General features: G+C 39.5%; 1 protein-coding gene across 2 annotated transcripts in view; it reads right to left on the reverse strand.

The window, feature by feature from the left end:
- The window catches only part of STAG1 (STAG1 cohesin complex component), a 468912-nt gene that overhangs the window by 6809 nt on the left and 440756 nt on the right, over positions 1 to 21347 (reverse strand). For both annotated transcript variants that reach the window (XM_066244489.1, XM_066244487.1), the window contains 3 exons: positions 18120 to 18268; positions 16840 to 16968; positions 189 to 394 (listed from right to left, as the gene is read on the reverse strand). In XM_066244489.1, the coding sequence (XP_066100586.1) occupies positions 189 to 394; positions 16840 to 16968; positions 18120 to 18268 (484 nt within the window). The remainder of the gene's footprint in view (positions 1 to 188; positions 395 to 16839; positions 16969 to 18119; positions 18269 to 21347) is intronic.

The following is a 21347-nucleotide window of genomic DNA, read 5'->3' on the forward strand; positions in this document are numbered from 1 at the left end:
CTTTCTTCCTTGACTGTCTTCTGTCCCACTTTGTCTATTCCAGCCTCTTTGCCTGAATCTCTCAATGTGTATCACATAAGGAAATAATATGCTTAACAGTATCATCTTGCTTCAAAAGATTATTTGCTACTCTATTTATCTCTGTAATACCAGGAAAGCTAATTGTCTCAGTGTGAAGGCACACTTACCCTCTACTCGTTTCTTGTGAAGTGGGGGTCGTCCTTTCTTATTCCTCACTGAGGAGGTTTTGCTGCTGCTACTTCCACTGTTCACAGACATTCTATCATCCTCACCTCCGGTGACTAATGAATTTCTATAGGAGATGAGCGGAAGCCATACGTCTTCCCTCCTTTCCATCATCTGCTCCGTAAGAAATTTTTCTAGGTACGAATGACTAGGAACACAACAGAAAAAGTAATGATTTTAAAGGAAGCACTTACCGTAATTTTTTCATAACCTCAGGCTCTCTCAGACGATTCTGAAGATTCCCTAAGGATACACTATTGATGGTTATCTTTGGAAAGAGAGGGACTGAGAATTTAAGGTTTTGCTTCACATATTCCTGGAATACTTTTAAACACGTGAATGTATTAGTTAGGGTGTATGTGCATGCATCCTATGTCTCTAACTTTGTTTTGAAATATCAATGTTTAAAATAACTCAAGAAGTTTGGCTCAAAAAGGTTATTTTCTTTTAAATGTTCAAACCAAGGCAAGAGTTCTGGAATGGTGGAGTAAGGAGCTTTGCATATAACCTCTCCCCAGCAAAACAACCTTCAACTGATGAAAATTATAAAAGATAATAATTTAAAGTTTAAAAACTGTCCTAAGGGCATATAGCAAATGAAGAAAACATTAATTCAAGAAAATCTACTAAATCTCAGAACAGTTAAGAGTTTGCAGTATTTGAACCACATCCTGCATTCCCTTGTCCCCTCTCCCTCACCACAGCTCCATGTTAAAGAAACTACTCCATGAGCTGTACTCTGGATGGACATGGAGAAGAGATGGGGGTTCCCTTTCTGTTTAGAGCTGTCCTGGAAGAAGTAGGCCATCTCTGTGTTGCAGGACAGCAGCTAAGAGCAATGAGCATGCCCCGCTCAAACTCCAACTTGTTGGGTAGTAATTCTACCCCTGCACATCAGCCTAAAAACTCTGGGCCCTGGATGGGCAAGCTGAGAAAAAGGCATTACCCTCCAGACCCCTGCCCATAGAACAGGGTGGTATTATGGAAGAAAAGGGATGTTGTTCCAGTGCCCAGTTCCTGTTCAGTGGCATAAAAATTCTCCTCGGGGGCTGAGGGAGATCATAGGCTGGAGATTTCCAGCTCTATGTGGGAAGACTGACTTTATTTGGATTACAGTATATAATATTTCTCACTTAAGGGTGTTGTTGAAAACAATGGAGATCTTGAAAAGCAAATAAAAGGGTGCTGGTGGCTCTTTATACCAGAGGCAACAAATGAGAGAGCAGAGCAGCCAGAAATATAAGAGACAGAACCAAAGCCAAGAAGAGCCCTCCTGGAATGAAAAGGATGTGCACATATGCTACTGTACCCATTCATGGGCAAATAGAACAGGGGTTGGGGCAGCATTGAAATCATTCTCTAAGCCAGTGGTCCCCAACCTTTTTTGGGCCATGGACCAGTTTAATGTCAGAAAATATTTTCACGAACCAGCCTTTAGGGTGGGATGGATAAATGCACAAAATAAAATTATGCGACCAGCGTAAAAACTGTAATATTTTAAAATATAATTGTCGAGCTTATGAGACAAGCGTCAAGAGTGATATAACAGAGGGAATCTGGTCATTTTTTAAAAAAGAAAACATTGCCTGACCAGGCTGTGGTGCAGTGGATAGAGCGTCGGACTGGGATGCCAAGGACCCAGGTTCGAGACCCCGAGGTCACCAGCTTGCGCGCGGGCTCATCTGGTTTGAGCAAAAGCTCACCAGCTTGGACCCAAGGTCCCAAGGTTGCTGGCTCGAGCAAGGGGTTACTTGGTCTGCTGAAGGCCCACGGTCAAGGCACATATGAGAAAACAATCAATGAACAACTAAGGTGTCGCAATGCGCAATGAAAAACTAAAGATTGGTGCTTCTCATCTCTCCGTTCCTGTCTGTCTGTCCCTGTCTATCCCTCTCTCTGACTCTGTTAAAAAAAAAAAAAAAAATATATATATATATATAAAAAACATCGTTCAGACTTAAATATAAATAAAATGGAAATAATGTAAGTTATTTATTCTTTCTCTGCAGACTGTACCAAATGGCCCATGGACTGGTACCGGTCCGCGGCCCGGGGGTTGGGGACCACTGCTCTAAGCCACACACACAGATCTATCAACACAGGGAGGAAGCCTCACTGGCACAAGGGACTTAAACACAACTTCTAACCAAAAGCCGGCTGAATAAGCTGCTCTTACTCAAGAGCAGCTCCTAGGAAACCAGGTTTAAAAATAAAATCACAACAGACTGGTTTCCCGTTCTGCATGCAAAGAGTTTGTAAGTTGCCAATGCAACCTAACAAGTAAAAAGTTGAAAAAAACTGGAAAAAAGGAAAATAAAACAACAGCTCTTCTTGGAGCCACAAGAGATGAAAATCACTGTGGAGGCACAGGTGAATACAGGAAGTACGTCTTACTGAAACAAACACAAGAGCAGAAACCACCTTGGGAAGCACTGTAACTCATGAATTGCTGGAGGCACAACTATGGACAAGTCTGAGAGTTATAAACTACAGCGTACCTAGTCATAGGGGCAGCCCTCACAACTTTGGAGCCTAACTGGCAAGGGGGAAGGAAAATAGCCAACTCCAGCCCAGCACACTCAACCTATTCCACCTGAGGGGAGGGGAAAAACCCCAAAACAAAACAAACAAACAAAACCCCAGAGAAGCACACGTTAAGTTCCTAGTCCAGCAACTCACTAAAAGGCTTGAGACCTAATCATGGGACTAGAGAATGCGTCCTCTCTCTCGCTACTATATGACTAAATGCCTATTTACAGCAGTTCCTTTTACCCAGCACATTATGTCCAGCTATCCAGAAAAAAATACAAGGTACACGAAAAGGCAAAAAACTCAAATAAAAGAAACAGAGCGGCCCTGGCCGGTTGGCTCAGCGGTAGAGCGTCGGCCTGGCATGTGGGGGACCCGGGTTCGATTTCCGGCCAGGGCACATAGGAGAAGCGCCCATTTGCTTCTCCACCTCCTCCCCTCCTTCCTCTCTGTCTCTCTCTTCCCCTACCGCAGCCGAGGCTCCATTGGAGCAAAGATGGCCCGGGCACTGGGGATGGCTCCTTTGCCTCTGCCCCAGGTGCTAGAGTGGCTCTGGTCGCAACAGAGCGACCCCGGAGGGGCAGAGCATCGCCCCCTGGTGGGCAGAGTGTCGCCCCCTGGTGGGCGTGCCGGGTGGATCCCGGTCAGGCACATGTGGGAGTCTGTCTGACTGTCTCTCCCCGTTTCCAGCTTCAGAAAAATACAAAATAAATAAATAAATAAATAAAATAACACTAACAATGTATTCCATTATGTATGATATATACAAATGAAATAAATGACAACAATAATACAAAGGATGGGAGGAATGAACTGGATTATTTGTTAACTCCTATGTGTGAAGTAAACTTAGATTAACTGTAAATATATATTGCAAATTCTAGGGCAACCACTTAAAAAGTATCAATGTGCTAAAAAAAAGGAACAAATAGAATCATAAAATGTTCAATTAAAACTACAAAAGGCAGCCTGACTGGTGGTGGCACAGTGGATGACAGCATTAACCTGGGGCACTGAGGTCCCAGGTTTGAAACCCTAAGGTTGCTGGCTTAAGCATGGGCTCATTGAGATGATCCCATGGTTGCTGCTTGAGCCCAAAGGTCACTGGCTTGGCTAGAGCCCCCTGGTCAAGGGCATGCATTAGAAGCAATATCATCTCCCTTCCTGCCTCTACAGTAGATAGTAATCCAGCTACATGAGTATCAACTTGAATGTCAATGGTCTAAATGCACCAAGTAAAAGAGATTGTCAGAGTGGATCAAAGAACAAGATAAAATATAGGTTGTCTATAGAAATTCACTTTAAATATAGACACATATTGATTAAAAATAAATGAATGGAAAAGATATAGCATACTAACACTAACCAAAAGAAAGCAGGAGTAGCTATATTAATTTCATACAGAGCAGACTTCACAGCAAGGAGAGTAGACAGGATAAGCTGTTTGGTTGGAGCATTGGCCATATGTGCAAAAGGTTGCAGGTTTGATCCCAGGTCAGGGCACAGACAGGAATAGTTTGATATTTTGGTCTCTCTCTCTCTCTCTCTTCTTCCCTCTAAAATCAATAAATAGGTTCTGGTCATTTAGCTCAGTTGGTTAAGAGGGTTGTCTTGAAACAACAAAGTTGTGGGTTTGATCCCCAGTCAAGGAACACACTAAAAGTGGCCAGGGAATGACAACTGAGTGGAACAACAAATAAATGCTTCCCTTCCTTCTCCCCTCTCTCTCACTTCCTTTCTCTGTCTCTCTAAAAATCAATAAAAAGTAAGCCCTGACCTGTTAGTTTGGTTAGCCGGAGCGTCATTCAGAGCACGAAGATTGCCAATTTGATTCCCCATTCGGGGCACACATAGGAGCAGCTCAATGTTCCTGTTCCTCTCTCCCTCTGCCTCTCTCTCAAAAAAATCAATAATTAAAAGAAAAAGGGGGTGTGGCACTACATACTAATGAAGGGGGTCAATTCTCGGGGAAGAAAATCCTTATTGTGTATGTGCCTACCAAGAGAGTATCAAATTATGGGAGAAAGAAAACTACTGCAAAGAGAAATAGATAAATACGCTATTTAGAGTAAGAGAGTTCAACATCTATCAGAAATGGACATACTAAGCAGACAAAAAATCAGTAAGGACATGGTTGAACTCAACTACACCATAAATTACCTAGATATAATTGGTGTTTACAGACTACTTCATCCAACAATAGCAGAAAATACATTTTCCTCATGGTCACTTAGAGCCCTGATTGGCAAACTGCAGCTTGCGAGCCACATGTGGCTCTTTGATCCCAATACCATGTGCGGGCGCTACCTCAATAAGGAATGTACCTACCTAGATAGTTTAAGTTTAAAAAATTTGGTTCTCAAAAGAAATTTCAATCGTTGTACTGTTGATATCTGGCTCTGTTGACTAATAAGTTTGCGGACTACTGACCTAGAACATTCACCAAGAAAGACCACATTATGCGCCATAAAACACACCTTAACAAATTTATAAATATAGAAATCATAGAATGTCTGCTCTCAGACCACAGTGGAATTAAACTAGAAATCAACATTAGAAAGCTGAAAAAATTCTCAAATATATGAAGACTAAGCATACTTCGAAATAACATATAGGTCAAAGAAATCACAAGAAATTTAAAAATATTTTGAACTAAATTAAAAAGAAAATGCAACTTACCAAAATGTGTGACATGCAGTGAAAGCAGTGTATAGAGGGAAATTTACAGCACCGAATAGACATATTAGAAAAAAAAAAATCTAAAATCAGCAAGTTTCTACCTTAGAAAACTATAAAAATAATAAGACAAAATTAAATCCAATCTGGAAGAAAAGAACAAAAATTAGAGATGAAATTAAAAACATGAAATCAGAGAAAACTGGGAAAATCAAAAGCTGGTTCCTTGAAAATTGCTAAGATCAATAAAACTGTTAAGCCTCTAGCCAAGCTAGCTAAGAAAAAATGAAAGTGGGCACAAATTACTAATAGCAGAAATGAAAAAGGACATACCATCACAAAGAACCTATGGGCATTAAAAGGAAAATAAAGGAATACTAGAAACAACACTATGCCTATAACTTTGACAATCTAGATGAAACACCAATTCCTTGAAACACACAATTCGCCAAAACTAACACAAGAAACAATCTCTATTAAATAAATTGAATCAATAATTAATAATCCTCCAAAACAGAAAGCGCAGGACACAAATGGGTTCCCTGGTGAAATCAACCAGATATTTAAGGAAGAAATATACCAGTTCTCTATAATCTCTTTCAGAAGATAGAAGCAGAGAAAATACTTTCTAACTCATTTTATGAGGCCAGCATTACCCTAATACCAAAACCAGATAAAGGCATAACAAGAAAACTAGAGACTAATTATCTTTATAAACATAAATGCAAAAATCCTCAATAAAATATTAGTAAATAGAATCCAACAATGTACTAAAAGAATTACATCTGTACACCATATTACAGAAATGTACACCTGAAACCTATATAATTTTATTAACCAATATCATTCCAATAAATTCAATAGAAAATAAAAATTAGTAAAGAAGGTTAATCAAAGTCCTAACTTAAAACTTAAAAAAAACCAAAAAACAAACAAAACACCCCTTAAAATTGTAGACAACATGACCAAGTGGGATGTAACGTAGGTAATGCAAAGCTAGTTCAACATTCAAAAATTAATGTAATCTGTCAAAACAGGAAAAAAAATGATTATATCAATAGATACAGGAAAGACATTTGACGAAATCTCCCAAAACCCATTCATGATAAAAACTCTCAGTAAGCCCTGGCCAGTTGGCTCAGTGGTAGAGCATCGGCCTGGTGTGCAGGAGTCCCGGGTTCGATTCCCGGCCAGGGCACACAGGAGAAGCACCCATCTGCTTCTCCACCCCTCCCCCACTCCTTCCTCTCTGTCTCTCTCTTCCCCTCCGGCAGCCAAGGCTCCACTGGAGCAAAGTTGGCCCGGGCGCTGGGGATGGCTCTATGGCTTCTGCCTCAGGTGCTAGAATGGCTTTGGTTGCAGCAGAGCAACACCCCAGATGGGCAGAGCATCGCCTCCTGGTGGACATGCCGGGTGGATCCTGGTCGGGCGCATGCAGGAGTCTGTCTGACTGCCTCCCCGTTTCCAACTTCAGAAAAATACAAAACAAACAAACAAACAAAAAAAAACCTCTCAGTAAACTAGTAACAGAGGTAAACTTCCTCAACTTGATAATAAATGAACATTTATAAAAAACTGTACATCACACTTAATGCTGAGAAACTTGGAACTTCCCTACCAAATCAGTTACAAGGCAAAAATGTCCCCCTTTAATACTCCCTTTTCAACACTGTACTGGAAATTCTTTTTTTTTTTTTTAAATGAATAGACACTTCTTTTTTTAATTTTTTTTTTCCTTTTTGCATTTTTCTGAAGCTGGAAACGGGGAGGCAGACAGACTCCTGCATGCGCCCAACCGGGATCCACTTGGCATGCCCACCAGGGGGCGATGCTCTGCCCATCCGGGGCGTCACTCTGCTGCAACCAGAGCCATTCTAGCGCATGAGGCAGAGGCCACAGAGCCATCCTCAACGCTTGGGCCAACTCTGTTCCAGTGGAGCCTTGGCTGCGGGAGGGGAAGAGAGAGAGAGGAAAGAGAGGGGGAGTGGTGGAGAAGCAGATGGGCACTTCTCCTGTGTGCCCTGGCCGGGAATCGAACCCAGGACTCCTGCACGCCAGGCCGATGCTCTACCACTGTGTACTGAAAATTCTTGTTAATGCAATAAGACAAAATAAGGAAATACAAAGTATACAGGTTGGAAAGGCAGAAATCAAATTGTCCTTGATTACAGATGACATGATGAAAGTCCTATGTAGAAAATCTTAAAGAATTGACAAACTGTAAGAACTAATAAGCAATTATAGCAAGGTTGCAGATTACAAATTTAATACATGGAAGTCAATTGCTTCCTAAAAATCAGCAATAAACAAGTGAAATTTGAAATTAAAGACACAATGCCATTTACATTAGTACCCCCCCAAAATAATTACTGAGGTATACATCTAACAAAACACCTACAACAGGTATATGCAGAAAACTACTAAACCCTGATAAATAAATGAAAATAATAAATGGAAGATATTCCATGTTCATGGGTAGGAAGAGTCAGTATTGTCAAGAACTGAGTTCTTCTAACTAATCTATAGATTCAAGGCGCTTCCCATCAAAATCTTAGCAAGTTACTTTGTGAATAATAACAAACTGATTCTAAGATTATGGAGAGGCAAAAGACCCAGAATAGCCAACACAATATCAAATCATCACATTGGACTCCTTAAACCCATACAATGTTATACATCAAATATATTTCAATAAGGCTAGAAAAAAGAGCTATCATAGTGAAGACAGTATGGTATTAGTGAATGAAAAGACATAGATCAATGGAATAGAACAGAGCCCAGGTAAGAGACCCACATAAATACAGTCATTTGATCTTTGACAAAGGAATAAAGCAATAAAATGGAGTAAAGACAGTGTCTTTAACAAATGATGTCATAATAACTGGACATCTACAAACAAAAAATTAATCTAGACACAGACCTAAAATATTTCACAAAAATTAACTCAAAATGTATAACAAACTGAAATGTAAAACACAAAATATAAAACTTCCAGAAAATCACATAGGAGAAAACCTAGATGATTTTGGGTATGGTAAGGACTTTTTGGATTATTCCTGCAAAACAATAAGTGATAAACTGGATTTTATTAAAATTTAAAAATTTCAGCCTTGACTGGTGGCTCAGTGGATTGAGCATCATTTGAGCATATGGATATCTTGGGTTCGATTTTTGATTGGGGCACACAAGGGAAGTGACCATCTGCTTCTCTCCCCTTCCCTCTCCCACTTCTCTCCCTCCTCCCCTCCCGCAGCCAGTGGCTTGATTACTTTAGGCGACCCCTGTGTTTTGGTCGTTTGACCCCCTCTGGGGTCGCGACCCACAGGTTGAGAACTGCTGGTCTAGATAATGACAAGGCAATCACAGACTGAAAAAAATATATGCAAAATACAAATCTATAAAGGACTAATATCTTACATACAAAGAACTGTTCAAATTCAGTAAGAAAATAAACAATCCCATTTAAAAGTGGGCAAAAGACCTGAATAGATACTTCAACAAGGAAAACATATAGATGGTAAATAAGCATATGAAAAGATACTCCATATCATACCATGAAAATGCAAATTAAAACAATTATGAGATACTAATACATACCTATTAGAATGGCCAAAATACAGAACATTAATTCTAAATGCTGGCAGGAATGCAAATGGTACATCCACTTTTGGAAGACAGTTTTGTGGTTTCTTGCAAAACCATACATACTCTTTTACGCAATCCAGCAACTGCACTCCCTGGTATTTACCCAAAGGAGTTAACTTACACTCTCATAAAAACCTGAAGCACCCTGGCTGGTTGGTTCCCCAGTTCGATTCCCGGCCAGGGCACACAGAAGTGCCCATCTGCTTCTCCACCCCTTCCCCTCTCCTTCCTCTCTGTCTCTCTCTTCCTTTCCTGCAGCCAAGGCTTCATTGGAGCAAAGTTGGCCCGGGCGCTGAGGATGGCTCCATGGCCTCTGCCTCAGGTGCTAGAATGGCCCTGGTCACAACAGAGCAACACCACAGATGGGCAGAGCATCGCCCCCTGGTGGGCATGCTGGGCGGATCCTGGTCGGGTGCATGCGGGAGTCTGTCTGACTGCCTCCCCGTTTCCAACTTCAGAAAAATACAAAAAAAACCCCAAACAAACAAACAAACAACAAACAACCCTCTCCCCCAAAACCTGAAGCAGCTTTCTTCAGACTGCCAGAACTTGAAAGCAACATAGATGTCCTTCAGTAAGGGAATAATACTGCTCACAAAAATTAGGTTAGGGGATATTTCAAAATGAATATGAAGCAATAAAAAAAGCATTTTTTTTTTGTATTTTTCTGAAGTTGGAAACGGGGAGGCAGTCAGACAGACTGGTAGTAAGACAGACCCCCGCATGCGCCCGACCGAGATCCACCTGGCACGCCCACCAGGGGGCAATGCTCCACCCATCTGGGGCATTGCTCTGTTGCAACCAGAGCCATTCTAGCACCTGAGGCAGAGTCCATGGAGCCATCCCCATCACCTGGGCCATCTTTGCTCCAATGGAGCCTTGCCTGCGGGAGGGGAAGAGAGAGACAGAGAGAAAGAAGAGGGGGAGGGGTGGAGAAGCAGATGGGTGCTTCTCCTGTGTGTCCTGGCCAGGAATTGAACCCGGGACTTCCCCACGCCAGGCTGACGCTCTACCACTGAGCCAACCGGCCAGGGCCTGTTCTTTTTTTTTTTATTAAATAAGAACATCAGAAAAGCAAATTACAAGTCAAAGAAACTTGTTCAATTATACAAGTGAGATGCAAAACCAACTTTTATTTCATTGGTGAAAATGCAAAAGGCTGAAAGTACTGGAGTATCTGCATGTTCCCTGGTCCCCTGATTTAATAAACTGTGGCATACTCAGACAATGGAATAGTATTCAATATTTAAAAGAAATGAGCTATCAAGCTATGAAAAGATAGGAACGTAAAATGCATATTACTTAGTGAAAGAAGCTAATGTGAAATGGCTACATTTTGTATGACTCCAAGTATATGATATTCTGAAAAAGGCAAAACTATAAAAATTAAAACAGTGGTTGTGGCCCTGGCCGGTTGGCTCAGTGGTAGAGCGTCGGCTTGGCGTGCAGGAGTCCCGGGTTCGATTCCTGGCCAGGGCACACAGGAGAGGTGCCCATCTGCTTCTCCATCCCTCCCCCTCTCCTTTCTCTCTGCCTCTCTCTTCCCCTCCCACAGCCAAGGCTCTACTGGAGCAGAGTTGGCCCGGGCGCTGAGGATGGCTCTGTGGCCTCTGCCTCAGGTGTGCTAGAATGGTTCTGATTGTGGCAGAGCGATGCCCCAAGATGGGCAGAGCATCATCCCCTGGTGGGCATGCCGGGTGGATCCTGGTTGGGCGCATGCAGGAGTCTGACTGCCTCCCCGTTTCCAGCTTCGGAAAGATACAAAAAAAAACCAAAACAAAAACAGTGGTTGCTAGGAGTTGGGGGGAGAAAAGGAAAGATGAGTAGGCAGAACATAGAACACATAGGATTTTTACGGAAGTAAAAACCCTCTATTTGATACCATAATGATGGACACATGTAATTATACATTTGTATAAACCCATAGAATGTACAACACCAAGAGTGAACTGTAATGTATGCTATGAACTATGGGTGATTATGTCAAGGTAGGTTCATTGGATGCAACAAATGTACCACTCTCGGACTTTGATAACAGGGAGGTTCCCATGTGTGGGGATCTTCTGTAACTACCCTCTGTTTTGCTATGAACCTAAAACTGCTTTAAAAAATAAATTTAATATTTTTAATATAAGTATATTAAATCATATACTTCCCTGTTAAGTCTGGCAGATTGCACACACCCAAGCCTGCCCTTCTAAGGAGCAAAGAGGGAAATTTCAGCTGCAAATCCCCTGGCTGACAGCAGGGCAAAGTAAAACCCTGAATTATGATAGCAGCCTTCAAACCATACATCCATCCAACAATAAAAGATAAAACCTAGCTGGGTAAGGAGATTTAAACATAACTTTTGTTTAAGAGGTTTATCCTGACACAGGGTAACCCTTAGGTATCCAAGCCACATAGAAATAAAGGGAAAAAGAGATCTGAGCAGGGACAGCAGAGGCTGCACATTAGAAAAGCAACATAATTCACAGTTTGTCAATCCAAGTCTAAACAAATAAAAAAATGAACAAGCAAACCACATCAATATCAGAAAGGTGAGGGCAGAGAATCAGTATCAAGAATAGCTAAATTGGCCCTGGCCGGTTGGTTCAGCAGTAGAGTGTCGACCCGGCGTGTGGAAGTCCCAGGTTTGATTTCCAGTCAGGGCACACAGGAGAAGCGCCCATCTGCTTCTCCACCTTTCCCCCTCTCTTTTCTATCTCTCTCTTCCCCTCTCGCAGCCAAGACTCCACTGGAGCAAAAGTTGGCCCAGGTGCTGAGGATGGCTCCATGGCCACCACCTCAGGCTCTAGAATGGTTCCGGCCGCAACAGAGCAATGCCCCAGAGGGGCCGAGCATTGCCCCCTAGTAGGCATGCTGGGTGGATCCCAGTCAGGCGCATGCGGGAGTCTGTCTGCCTCCCCACTTCTAACTTCGAAAAAATACAAAGAAAATGTATCACATATGTAACATATTATCTAAAATGTTCAGTTTTCAAGAAAAAAATTATGAGACATGCAAGAAATAGGGAAATGTAACCTACATATAGCAAAAAAAACCAAAACAAAAAACAAAGCAAAACAAAAAACAAGTGACAGAAATTTGGCCCACAAAAATTGCAAAACAACATTATAAATATATTCAAAGAATTAAAGAAAATTATGTCTAATTGAAAGTGTGATGACACCTTCTCTCATTTAATTGAGAATATGAAGCAAAAGAAATGATTAAAAAGAAAAACCAAACAAACAAAAGGAAGTTTTAAAGTTGAAAAGTACAATTAACAAAAACCCCAAATTCACTAGAGAAACTCAACAGATTTCACCTGGCAAAAAATTATTAATCTTGAGAACAGAGAGAAAACAGAATGAAGAAAAATGAATGGAGAAATTTGGGATATCATTTACTAAAATGACATGTGTAATGGTGGTATTGGGAGAACAAAGAAGCAGAAATAAATCTGAAGAAAAAACATTAATCTACATATCCTCAAAATGCAACAAAGTCCAGGCAGGAAAAGTGCAAACAGATCCACGCCCAGATGCATCACAGGCAAAATGCTGAAAGCCAAAGATAAAGAAAAAACACTGAAAGTAGAAAGAGAAAAATAACTCATTATACACAAGGGGTAACTTCAAAAGTTTAAAAGCTGACTTCTCATCAGACACGATGGAGGCCATAAAGCAGTGAGATAACAGTAAATGTGACGAAAGTAAAAAACTATTGCAAAAGAATCTTTTATCTGGAATTTGGCCAGTTGGCTCAGCAGTAGAGCATTAGCCTGGCCTGTGGAAGTCCTGGGTTCGATTCCTGGTCAGAGCACACAGGAGAAGCGACCATCTGCTTCTCCACCCCTTCGCCCTTCTCTCTATCTCTTTCTCTCTTCCCCACCCCCAGCCATGGCTCGAATGGCTTGAACAAAGTTGACCCCAGGAGCCGAGGAGGGCTCCATGGCCTTGCCTCAGGCATTAAATAGCTCTGTTGCTGAGCAACAGAGCAGCGGCCCCAAATAGGCAGAGCATCTCTTGGTAGGGTGCTTGTTGGGTGGATCCCAGTTGGGTGCATGTGGGAGTCTGTCCCTCTGCCTCCCCACTTCTCACTTAATAATAATAATAACAATAATAATAATAAATGTTTTAATCTAGCAAGACTATATTTAAAAGTTTAAGATAAATAAAGGTACTCCTAGATGAACAAAAGCTAAGAGAATTTATTGCTGACCAACCTGCCTTACAAGAAATACTAAAGGAAGCTCTTGAAGTTGAAAACATATGAAACCATAGAGTAAGCTGAATTTACATGAAAAACCAAATAGTGCTGAAAGATAATTGGGAGGTATTTATAAAAGACAATATAATTGCATACTTACTTATCCTTTATTCTTTTAACTGATTTAAAAAGCAATTATATAGCTGACCTGGCGGTGGCGTACTGGATAGAACGTCGGACTAGGACATAGAGGACCCAGGTTCGAAACCCCGAGGTTGCCAGATTGAGTGTGGGCTCATCTGGTTTAAGCAAGGCTCACCTGCTTGAGCCCAGGGTTACTCGGTCTGCTGTAGCCCCTCGGTCAAGGAACATATGAGAAAGCAATCAATGAACAACTAAGGTGCTGAAACAAAGAACTGATACTTCTCATCTCTCTCTCTTCCTGTCTGTTCCTATCTGCCCCTTTTTCTGTCTCTCTCTGTCTCTGTCACACACAAAAATATATAAAACAATATGTATCACTGTATTGTTGGGCAAATAACATAGAAATACAACATATTTGATAATAAATGCTAAAGAAGGGAGTCTGTGCAAAGATATATTAAAGTAAGGGAATGATGTCAGATAATATGTATTTCAAGTCCATAGGAAGAAATGAAGAGAACCAAAAATGGTAAATAAGAAGGTTAATATTACTATTAAATATAATATTTGGCTCCTAGTCTTCTCTCAGTTTATTTAAGTCATGTGATTATATCAAGTAATAATTTTAACAATGTATTTTTTGGTTTGTAACATTTAGATGCAGTATGTAGAATAATTGCACAAAAGAGGAAGTAGTGAGATACAGAAGTAAAATTTTTATATTTCCTTTGAATAAATATAAAGTAAAATTTGATAAGTGAATATATACATAACTAAGGCCTATAAAAACAACTCAAAAAATAAATAAAAAGTACAATTAAATATTTTTGAAGGATTTATATATTACACTAGAAAATATGTATTTAATATAAAAGAAGACAATAAAGGAGGGAAAAAAGACATATTAAGACAAAAATTACTATAGACAGAGGACACTTATAATAATAAGTAACAGTCAACCATCAGGAAGATGTAACAATTATAAACATATATACACCTAACAACAAAGCCCCAAAATACATGAAGCAAAAACTGACAGAATCAAAAGGAGAAACAATTCAATTATAATAGCTAGAGACTTCAATACCCCACTTTCAATTATGGGTAGAACAAAGAGACCAAAGATCCACAAGGAAGTAGAAGACCCGAACAACACTACAAACAAATCTATATGTCAACTTCACCTAAGAGACATCTATCTATAGAACAAAACTTTGCAACAATATCAGAATATATAATCTCTCTCTCTTTGTTTTTTTACAGAGACAGAGAGAGAGTCAGAAAGAGGGATAGATAGGGACAGACAGACAGGAATGGAGAGAGATGTGAAACATCAATCATCAGTTTTTTGTTGTGACACCTTAGTTGTTCACTGATCGCTTTCTCATGTGTGCCTTGACCGGGGGCCTTCAGCAGACCGAGTAACCCCTTGCTCAAGCCAGCAACCTTGGGTCCAAGCTGGTGAGCTCTGCTCAAACCAGATGAGCCCGCGCTCAAGCTGGTGACCTGGGGTCTCATCCCATCCTGGGTCCTCTGCTTCCCAGTCCAACGCTCTATCCATTGCTCCACCACCTGGTCAGGCAGAATATATATCTCTTCAAAGCACACATGGGACATCCTCCAGAACAGACTATATGTTGGTCCATAAACATTCCTAAATAAATTTAAAAGATTAAAATCATATAAAGCATGTTCTCTAACCACAATGTAAAGAACTTAGAAATCAATAATGGCAAGAAAATTTGGAAATTCACAAATTTTGAAAATTGAATAAAATACTCTTGAATAACCAAGAGATTAAAGAAGAAATCACAAAAGAAATGAGAAAGTGCCCTGGCCGGTTGGCTCAGCGGTAGAGCGTCGGCCTAGCGTGCGGAGGACCCGGGTTCGATTCCCGGCCAGGGCACACAGGAGAAGCGCCCATTTGCTTCTCCACCCCTCCGCCGCGCTTTCCTCTCTGTCTCTCTCTTCCCCTCCCGCAGCCAAGGCTCCATTGGAGCAGAGATGGCCCGGGCGCTGGGCATGGCTCTGTGGCCTCTGCCTCAGGCGCTAGAGTGGCTCTGGTCGCAATATGGCGACCCCCAGGATGGGCAGAGCATCGCCCCCTGGGGGGCAGAGCACCGCCCCTGGTGGGCGGGCCGGGTGGATCCCGGTCGGGCGCATGCGGGAGTCTGTCTGACTGTCTCTCCCTGTTTCCAGCTTCAGAAAAATTAAAAAAAAAAAAAAAAAAAAAAAAAGAAATGAGAAAGTACTTTTAGATAAATGAAAACAAAATGCAAGATATCAAAACTTAAAGATGCAGCTAATGTAATGCTGAGATGAAATGTCTCCCTGTAAATGCCTATATCAAAAATGTTTTCAAACCACTCCACCCCCACCAATACCCAACACTACTCCTTCTCTATCATATCATTCTGTTTCAGTGCCTGGAACTCTTGTTTGTATGTTTATGTCATGTCTCCCTGTATTACAAACAACATAAGTTTTCTGAGGGCAGAAACTTTATATCATTCAGTGCCTGGTCATATTATAAAAGCTATAGAAAGTACCTGACTATATTAGAGGATTAATAAATATATATATAAATATTTTAATTCGAATACAGGCTAAAAGCAAAAGTTTATTTAGAAAGTCATAGGAGTAGAAAAAGTGACTCAGGAGACGGGTTACAGAGTCAAAACAAAGGCCCCTGGAGCTTAGGCGAGAAACCAAAGATATGAGTCTTGAGGGAAGAAAGGTGGAGGAAAGGAATGGGTGTTGCTCTAGAGATGGGGGGGTGAGGAGGAGAGAGAGGGGGGAAAAGAGGGAGAGAGGCAGGGGTGAGGGGAAGAGAGAGAGAGCACAACAAGCGCTTAGTAAATATTTTCTGACAAATATCTTTTCTTAGAACTATCACTTATATTTATATAAGCTTTAACTGTTAATCCAAATTTCTGTTCATTAAGCATATTGTTATAATTGACTCATCTTCCTATCAATTTATAAAATTTGGGATCCATTTCAGAATCACTCTTAGGTTTTCTAGTTTTAAGTAAAACTTATCCTATTTACACTTTAAAAAAATAGCATATAATTTCTTCAAATTATTATATAAATAGAAAATATTAAAAAAATCAATCTTCTTGAAACAAGTCATATGAAATAAAACTAAAATATGATTAATTTAAAAAGGAAATAGGGTTATACAATGGCTAAGCTAATGTTCATACATCTTTAAATTGCAGAGTAAGAAATCATTCCCACTTGTTTAATTTAATCTTGCAAATTCTATGTACTGAAAGAAGAGTAGTGAAAAAAAAGCTATACAATAGTAATTACTGTAGATAATTAAATTTTTTTTACACAGTAAACATTTAAAATTACAGTGGTATCATGATAAAAGCCACTTCTACAAATGCAACTTACACTGTCTTTTTGTCCTGTCGAAGAAGTTTAGAAGAAAATTCACTTAGTACTTCCAGGAAAGCCAGATTAGGAGGTGGATATTCTTGTCCTTTCTGATTTTGATATTTAAAGGCAAATTCTATGCCATCCCTGAAGTAAAAGAAAATATCTTCTTATTTTTCCTGATAGTTAGTATAGTTCTCTCAATAAGCTAGAATTTCAAAGATGAGAAGGCAGCAAAATCACTAGTAAAATTAATTCAAATGGTACAATAATGTTAACTGTATGACATATTTGTATAATAATAATATTTTTTACAGTAGAAAAGTAATTAACCTAGCCAGTTGGCTCAGTGGATAGAGCATTGGCCCAGCATATGAACATCCCAGGTTTGATTCCCGGTCAGGGCACACAAAAGTGACCATCTACTTCTCTCCCTCTCCCCCAATTCCTCCTCTTTCCCTCCTGCAGACAGAGGCTCGATTAGTTCAAGGATGGCCCTGAGGGCTGAGGACAGCTCAGCTGGTCCAAGTGTGCCAGCCTCCGGTGCTAAAAAAGAGCTCAGTTGATCTGAGCATCAGCCCAAATGGAGATTACTGGTGGATCTCAGGGTACATGCAGGAGTCTGTCTCTATATCTCCTCTCCCCTCACTTGAAAAAAAAGAGGAAAAGTAAAAAATTAAATGGTCACAAAGCTAAATTTCCATGTGTATCTTTTAGGAGTAACAAAATACACTAGAAAGATAATTAGATTGTCAAAAAATTTGGTTATTAGAGTTGGCCATGGTACCAAGCAACTGTTTTTGTGAGTTTTTAAAAGGAAAAGTTGTCTATCACTCAGTTTTCAGATAAGAATTGAGGCTGACCAAATCAGTACTGTGCAGTGTTTTTAAATCCATGTTCCAACATTTCCTCACTGACAGATCAGGTAAGAATATTTTGCTAAACTCTGCCTTTTTATAGATGAAAAATGGGCATTTAAGTTTTTTCAAAACAAAAACGGACTTCTAAATAAAAGAATAGGTGAAAAAGATGTCCTAGCCTTGGCTGGGTAGCTCAGTTGGCTAGATCGTTGTCCCCACACACACACCACAACTGCAGGTATGATCCTCTGGCAGGGCACAGGAGTCAACCAATGAATGCATGAATAACTGGAACAACAAACTCTCTCCCCCTTACTCTCTAAGTCAACGAATAAAAACATTTAGGAAAAAAATAAGACAAAGTAAAAATGGTCAAATAACAGTTACTTTAGTTAAATTCCAGTTAATCAGATTCTGTATAATAGAAGGTTCACTCACTTGTGAAGTGTAGCAACTGCTTCTCGTGTCTTGATTTGGTCCAGTCCAAACGTAAGGGCAAAGCGGCGTGCCAATTCTTTAATGCCACTGACGTGGGCAGACGTCCTATCTAGGTTGGGACCTTGCTCTTGAACAAGTTCATTAAACAACTGGTAGAAATAAAGAAAGAAGAAAAAACCTACAGCTAAGAAACATTTATTTATTGTTAGAATAGGTAATATAATTTTTAAATGTTTAATGGGCATATGGTAACATATGTATATTCCTCCTTACAATTAACTGTAGCTATACTGTTCCCTTTCTCCAAGTCATCTATTACTGTAAGTCATCTACTATTACTACATAGGTTTTTGAGATTATTTTCATGTTAGCTATGTGATTAAATGCAAACGGTAATTTCTTTTTAATAAAAGAATGAATTTTGGCTTGGGAAAATGAAATATGTTTACAGATATATACTATATATTCCTAAACATCTATATATTCCTTTTGTTGTCATTTTCAAAGGATGGCAAAATATAAAATACATTGGGAAGTTTGTTTTTTCACTTATTATATCTTAGACAAGAACACTGGGTAAAAGACCATTTGCATATAAAGGGCTGATTTTCCCCACCCCCCCCAAAAAATATATAAAACAGTTCTTAAGCTGGATGGAGGGCTTTCATAAATTACATATACATTATATATGTGTGTCAAAAAAACAACAAAAACAAAACCTTGGAGTACTAAATAATATAAAAGTTACCACCAAAGTTAGAAATTTAACTCTATCTGAACACATCTAAAGAGTCAGTCTAGGCTTTCATTTAAAGTCACTCCCTCTTTATGTACTGGATCCAACCCCCTTTAACCTATTCAGCAGTTTTACTCCTGTGCTTACTTCTCCCCCCTACATATAATTATGTATTCCCTCTACAGATATGCCTAATGTCTAAACTCTACCTTCTCTGCCAGCCTCCAACCCATTTTTCTGACTTTCTTCATGGCAAAGATCCTAAGAAGCCTTGTTGACATTTTTCTTTACCTCACAATCTCCCAGTTCACTGTAGTCAAAACCCTTCCATTGAAATAGCTCGTCTTCCATTAATTTTGTTGTATACCTTTTAAAGTTTTCTTCAGCAACAGACTGGCCTGGCCTGAACTACTTACTATGCCATGAGTAAAAACAGCAGTTTTTCCAGAGATTTTCTAATTTATTAACACTTAATTTATCAATCCTTAATGTTTAAAATGTTTTCTTAGATAGATAGCCTTTACCTTTAAAGTTTACATTTAAAATGAATACAAAAATGTCTTTCACTGTACAAAATTCAAGGAACACCAAAGTAAAAGTTATCCTCCTTTATCCCCACTGAATGCCATTCTTCTCTCCAAAGGTTATCACTGTTAAAAGTTCACAAGTTTTCTAGACCAGTTTAAAAACATTGACATATTTTATATACAAAGTTTCTATAAATAGCACCCTATTACATATTTTGTCCTAATACATGCTATTTTTCATTTAATGTTTCATCTTAAAAATCTTTTAGCTACTTCAGAGAATCACTTTAACCAGTTATTCCTCTGTTGATGAATACTGAGACTATTTTCAATTCTCTTTTAAGATTTTTTATCGATTTTTTTTTTTACAGAGAGAGGGATAGACAGGGACAGACAGACAGAAACAGAGAGAGATGAGAAGCATCAATCATCAGTTTTTCCTTGCAACACCTTAGTTGTTCATTGATTGCTTTCTCATATGTGCCTTGACCGTGGGCATTCAGCAGACTGAGTAACCCCTTGCTCATACCAGCAACCTTGGGTCCAAGCTGGTGAGCTTTGCTCAAACCAGATGAGCCCACACTCAAGTTGGCAACCTCAGGGTCTTGAACCTGGGTCCTCTGCATCCCAGTCCGATGCTCTATCCACTGAGCCACCTCCTGGTCAGGCTCGATTGATTTTTATTTATTTATTTTTTAAGACTTTATTTTTAGAAAGGAGAGAGACGGGGGGGGGGGGGGGAGATGGGTGGGAAGTGGGAAGCAGAATGCATCAACTCCCATATGTGCCTTTACCAGGCAAGCCCAGGGTTTTGAACTGGCGACCTCAGCATTCTAGTGTGACACTTTACCCACTCCAATTTTTCAATATTATAGAAACTAATGCAATGCAATATTTTTTACATATATAACTTGTGCACACCTGCATGTATCTATGTATATACCTAATAGCAAAATATTGGTTTAAAAAAATATATATCTTAAATTTTGAAATATACGGCAAAATTATATTGCAAGAAGATAAAAGTACCATATCTCCCCATGTATAAGACGTACTTCTCCCACCCCCCCAAATTTTGGATCTAAAAACGGGGTGCATCTTATACAGTAGTTGTAGAATTTTTACTTGCATTTCCTGCTTTTTTGCGCTCATTGCTGATGACAGTGATTTGTCATCAGACACAGATGAGGATAAGCTAATCGATGTGAGTTTTGACAGTGATGAGGAGTTGTATGAATTTTATGATGAATAAAATCTGAGTTCAATAACTTTATGTAATATATTTTCCCCCCAAATTTCAGGCCCCAAAATTAAGGTGCGTCTTATCCATGCGAGCATCTTATGAAGAAGCATACATGAGGAAATATGGTAATTTCTTTTATAAGGGACCTTTTCTTCCTCATGTTTTTTAGCCATAGGTATCAATCATTTTAATTCATGCCAAGATGTTCAGCTCTGATAAATATGTACTTGTTTTAATTTGTATTTCATTAATTATTAATGAAGTTATCACTTTTCATGTTTATTGGTTATGATTTCCTCTTCTGAAATGTGGCTTTTCATATTTCCTGTTCACTTTCATATGGGATTTATTTAGTTTTCTTACTGATTTGTAATGTATGATTAAAAATATCCTGGCTGGCTGGGTAGCAAGGTTTGTTCAAGTGTCATCCTTATATTCAAGGTTATAGGTTCAATCCCTGGTCAGGGCACATACAAGAATCAACCAATAAATGTATAAACAATAAATAGGTAGAACAACAAATTGATGTTTCTTTCTCCTTTTCTCTGTAAAGATCAATAAAAAAACCCCCCAAAAAAACAACTTTCCCCCAGTCTCATTTGTTTGTTAACTTTGTTCCCAGTGCAGTTAGTGCTTAATCTATGTGTATTTATATATATATATAAATAAAATCAAATTTTTTTTGCTCCATTGTGGTCAGAGCCATTCTAGTGCCTGAGGTG

The sequence above is a fragment of the Saccopteryx bilineata genome, chromosome 10 (genome assembly GCF_036850765.1).
Source record: "Saccopteryx bilineata isolate mSacBil1 chromosome 10, mSacBil1_pri_phased_curated, whole genome shotgun sequence".
NCBI lineage: Eukaryota > Metazoa > Chordata > Mammalia > Chiroptera > Emballonuridae > Saccopteryx > Saccopteryx bilineata.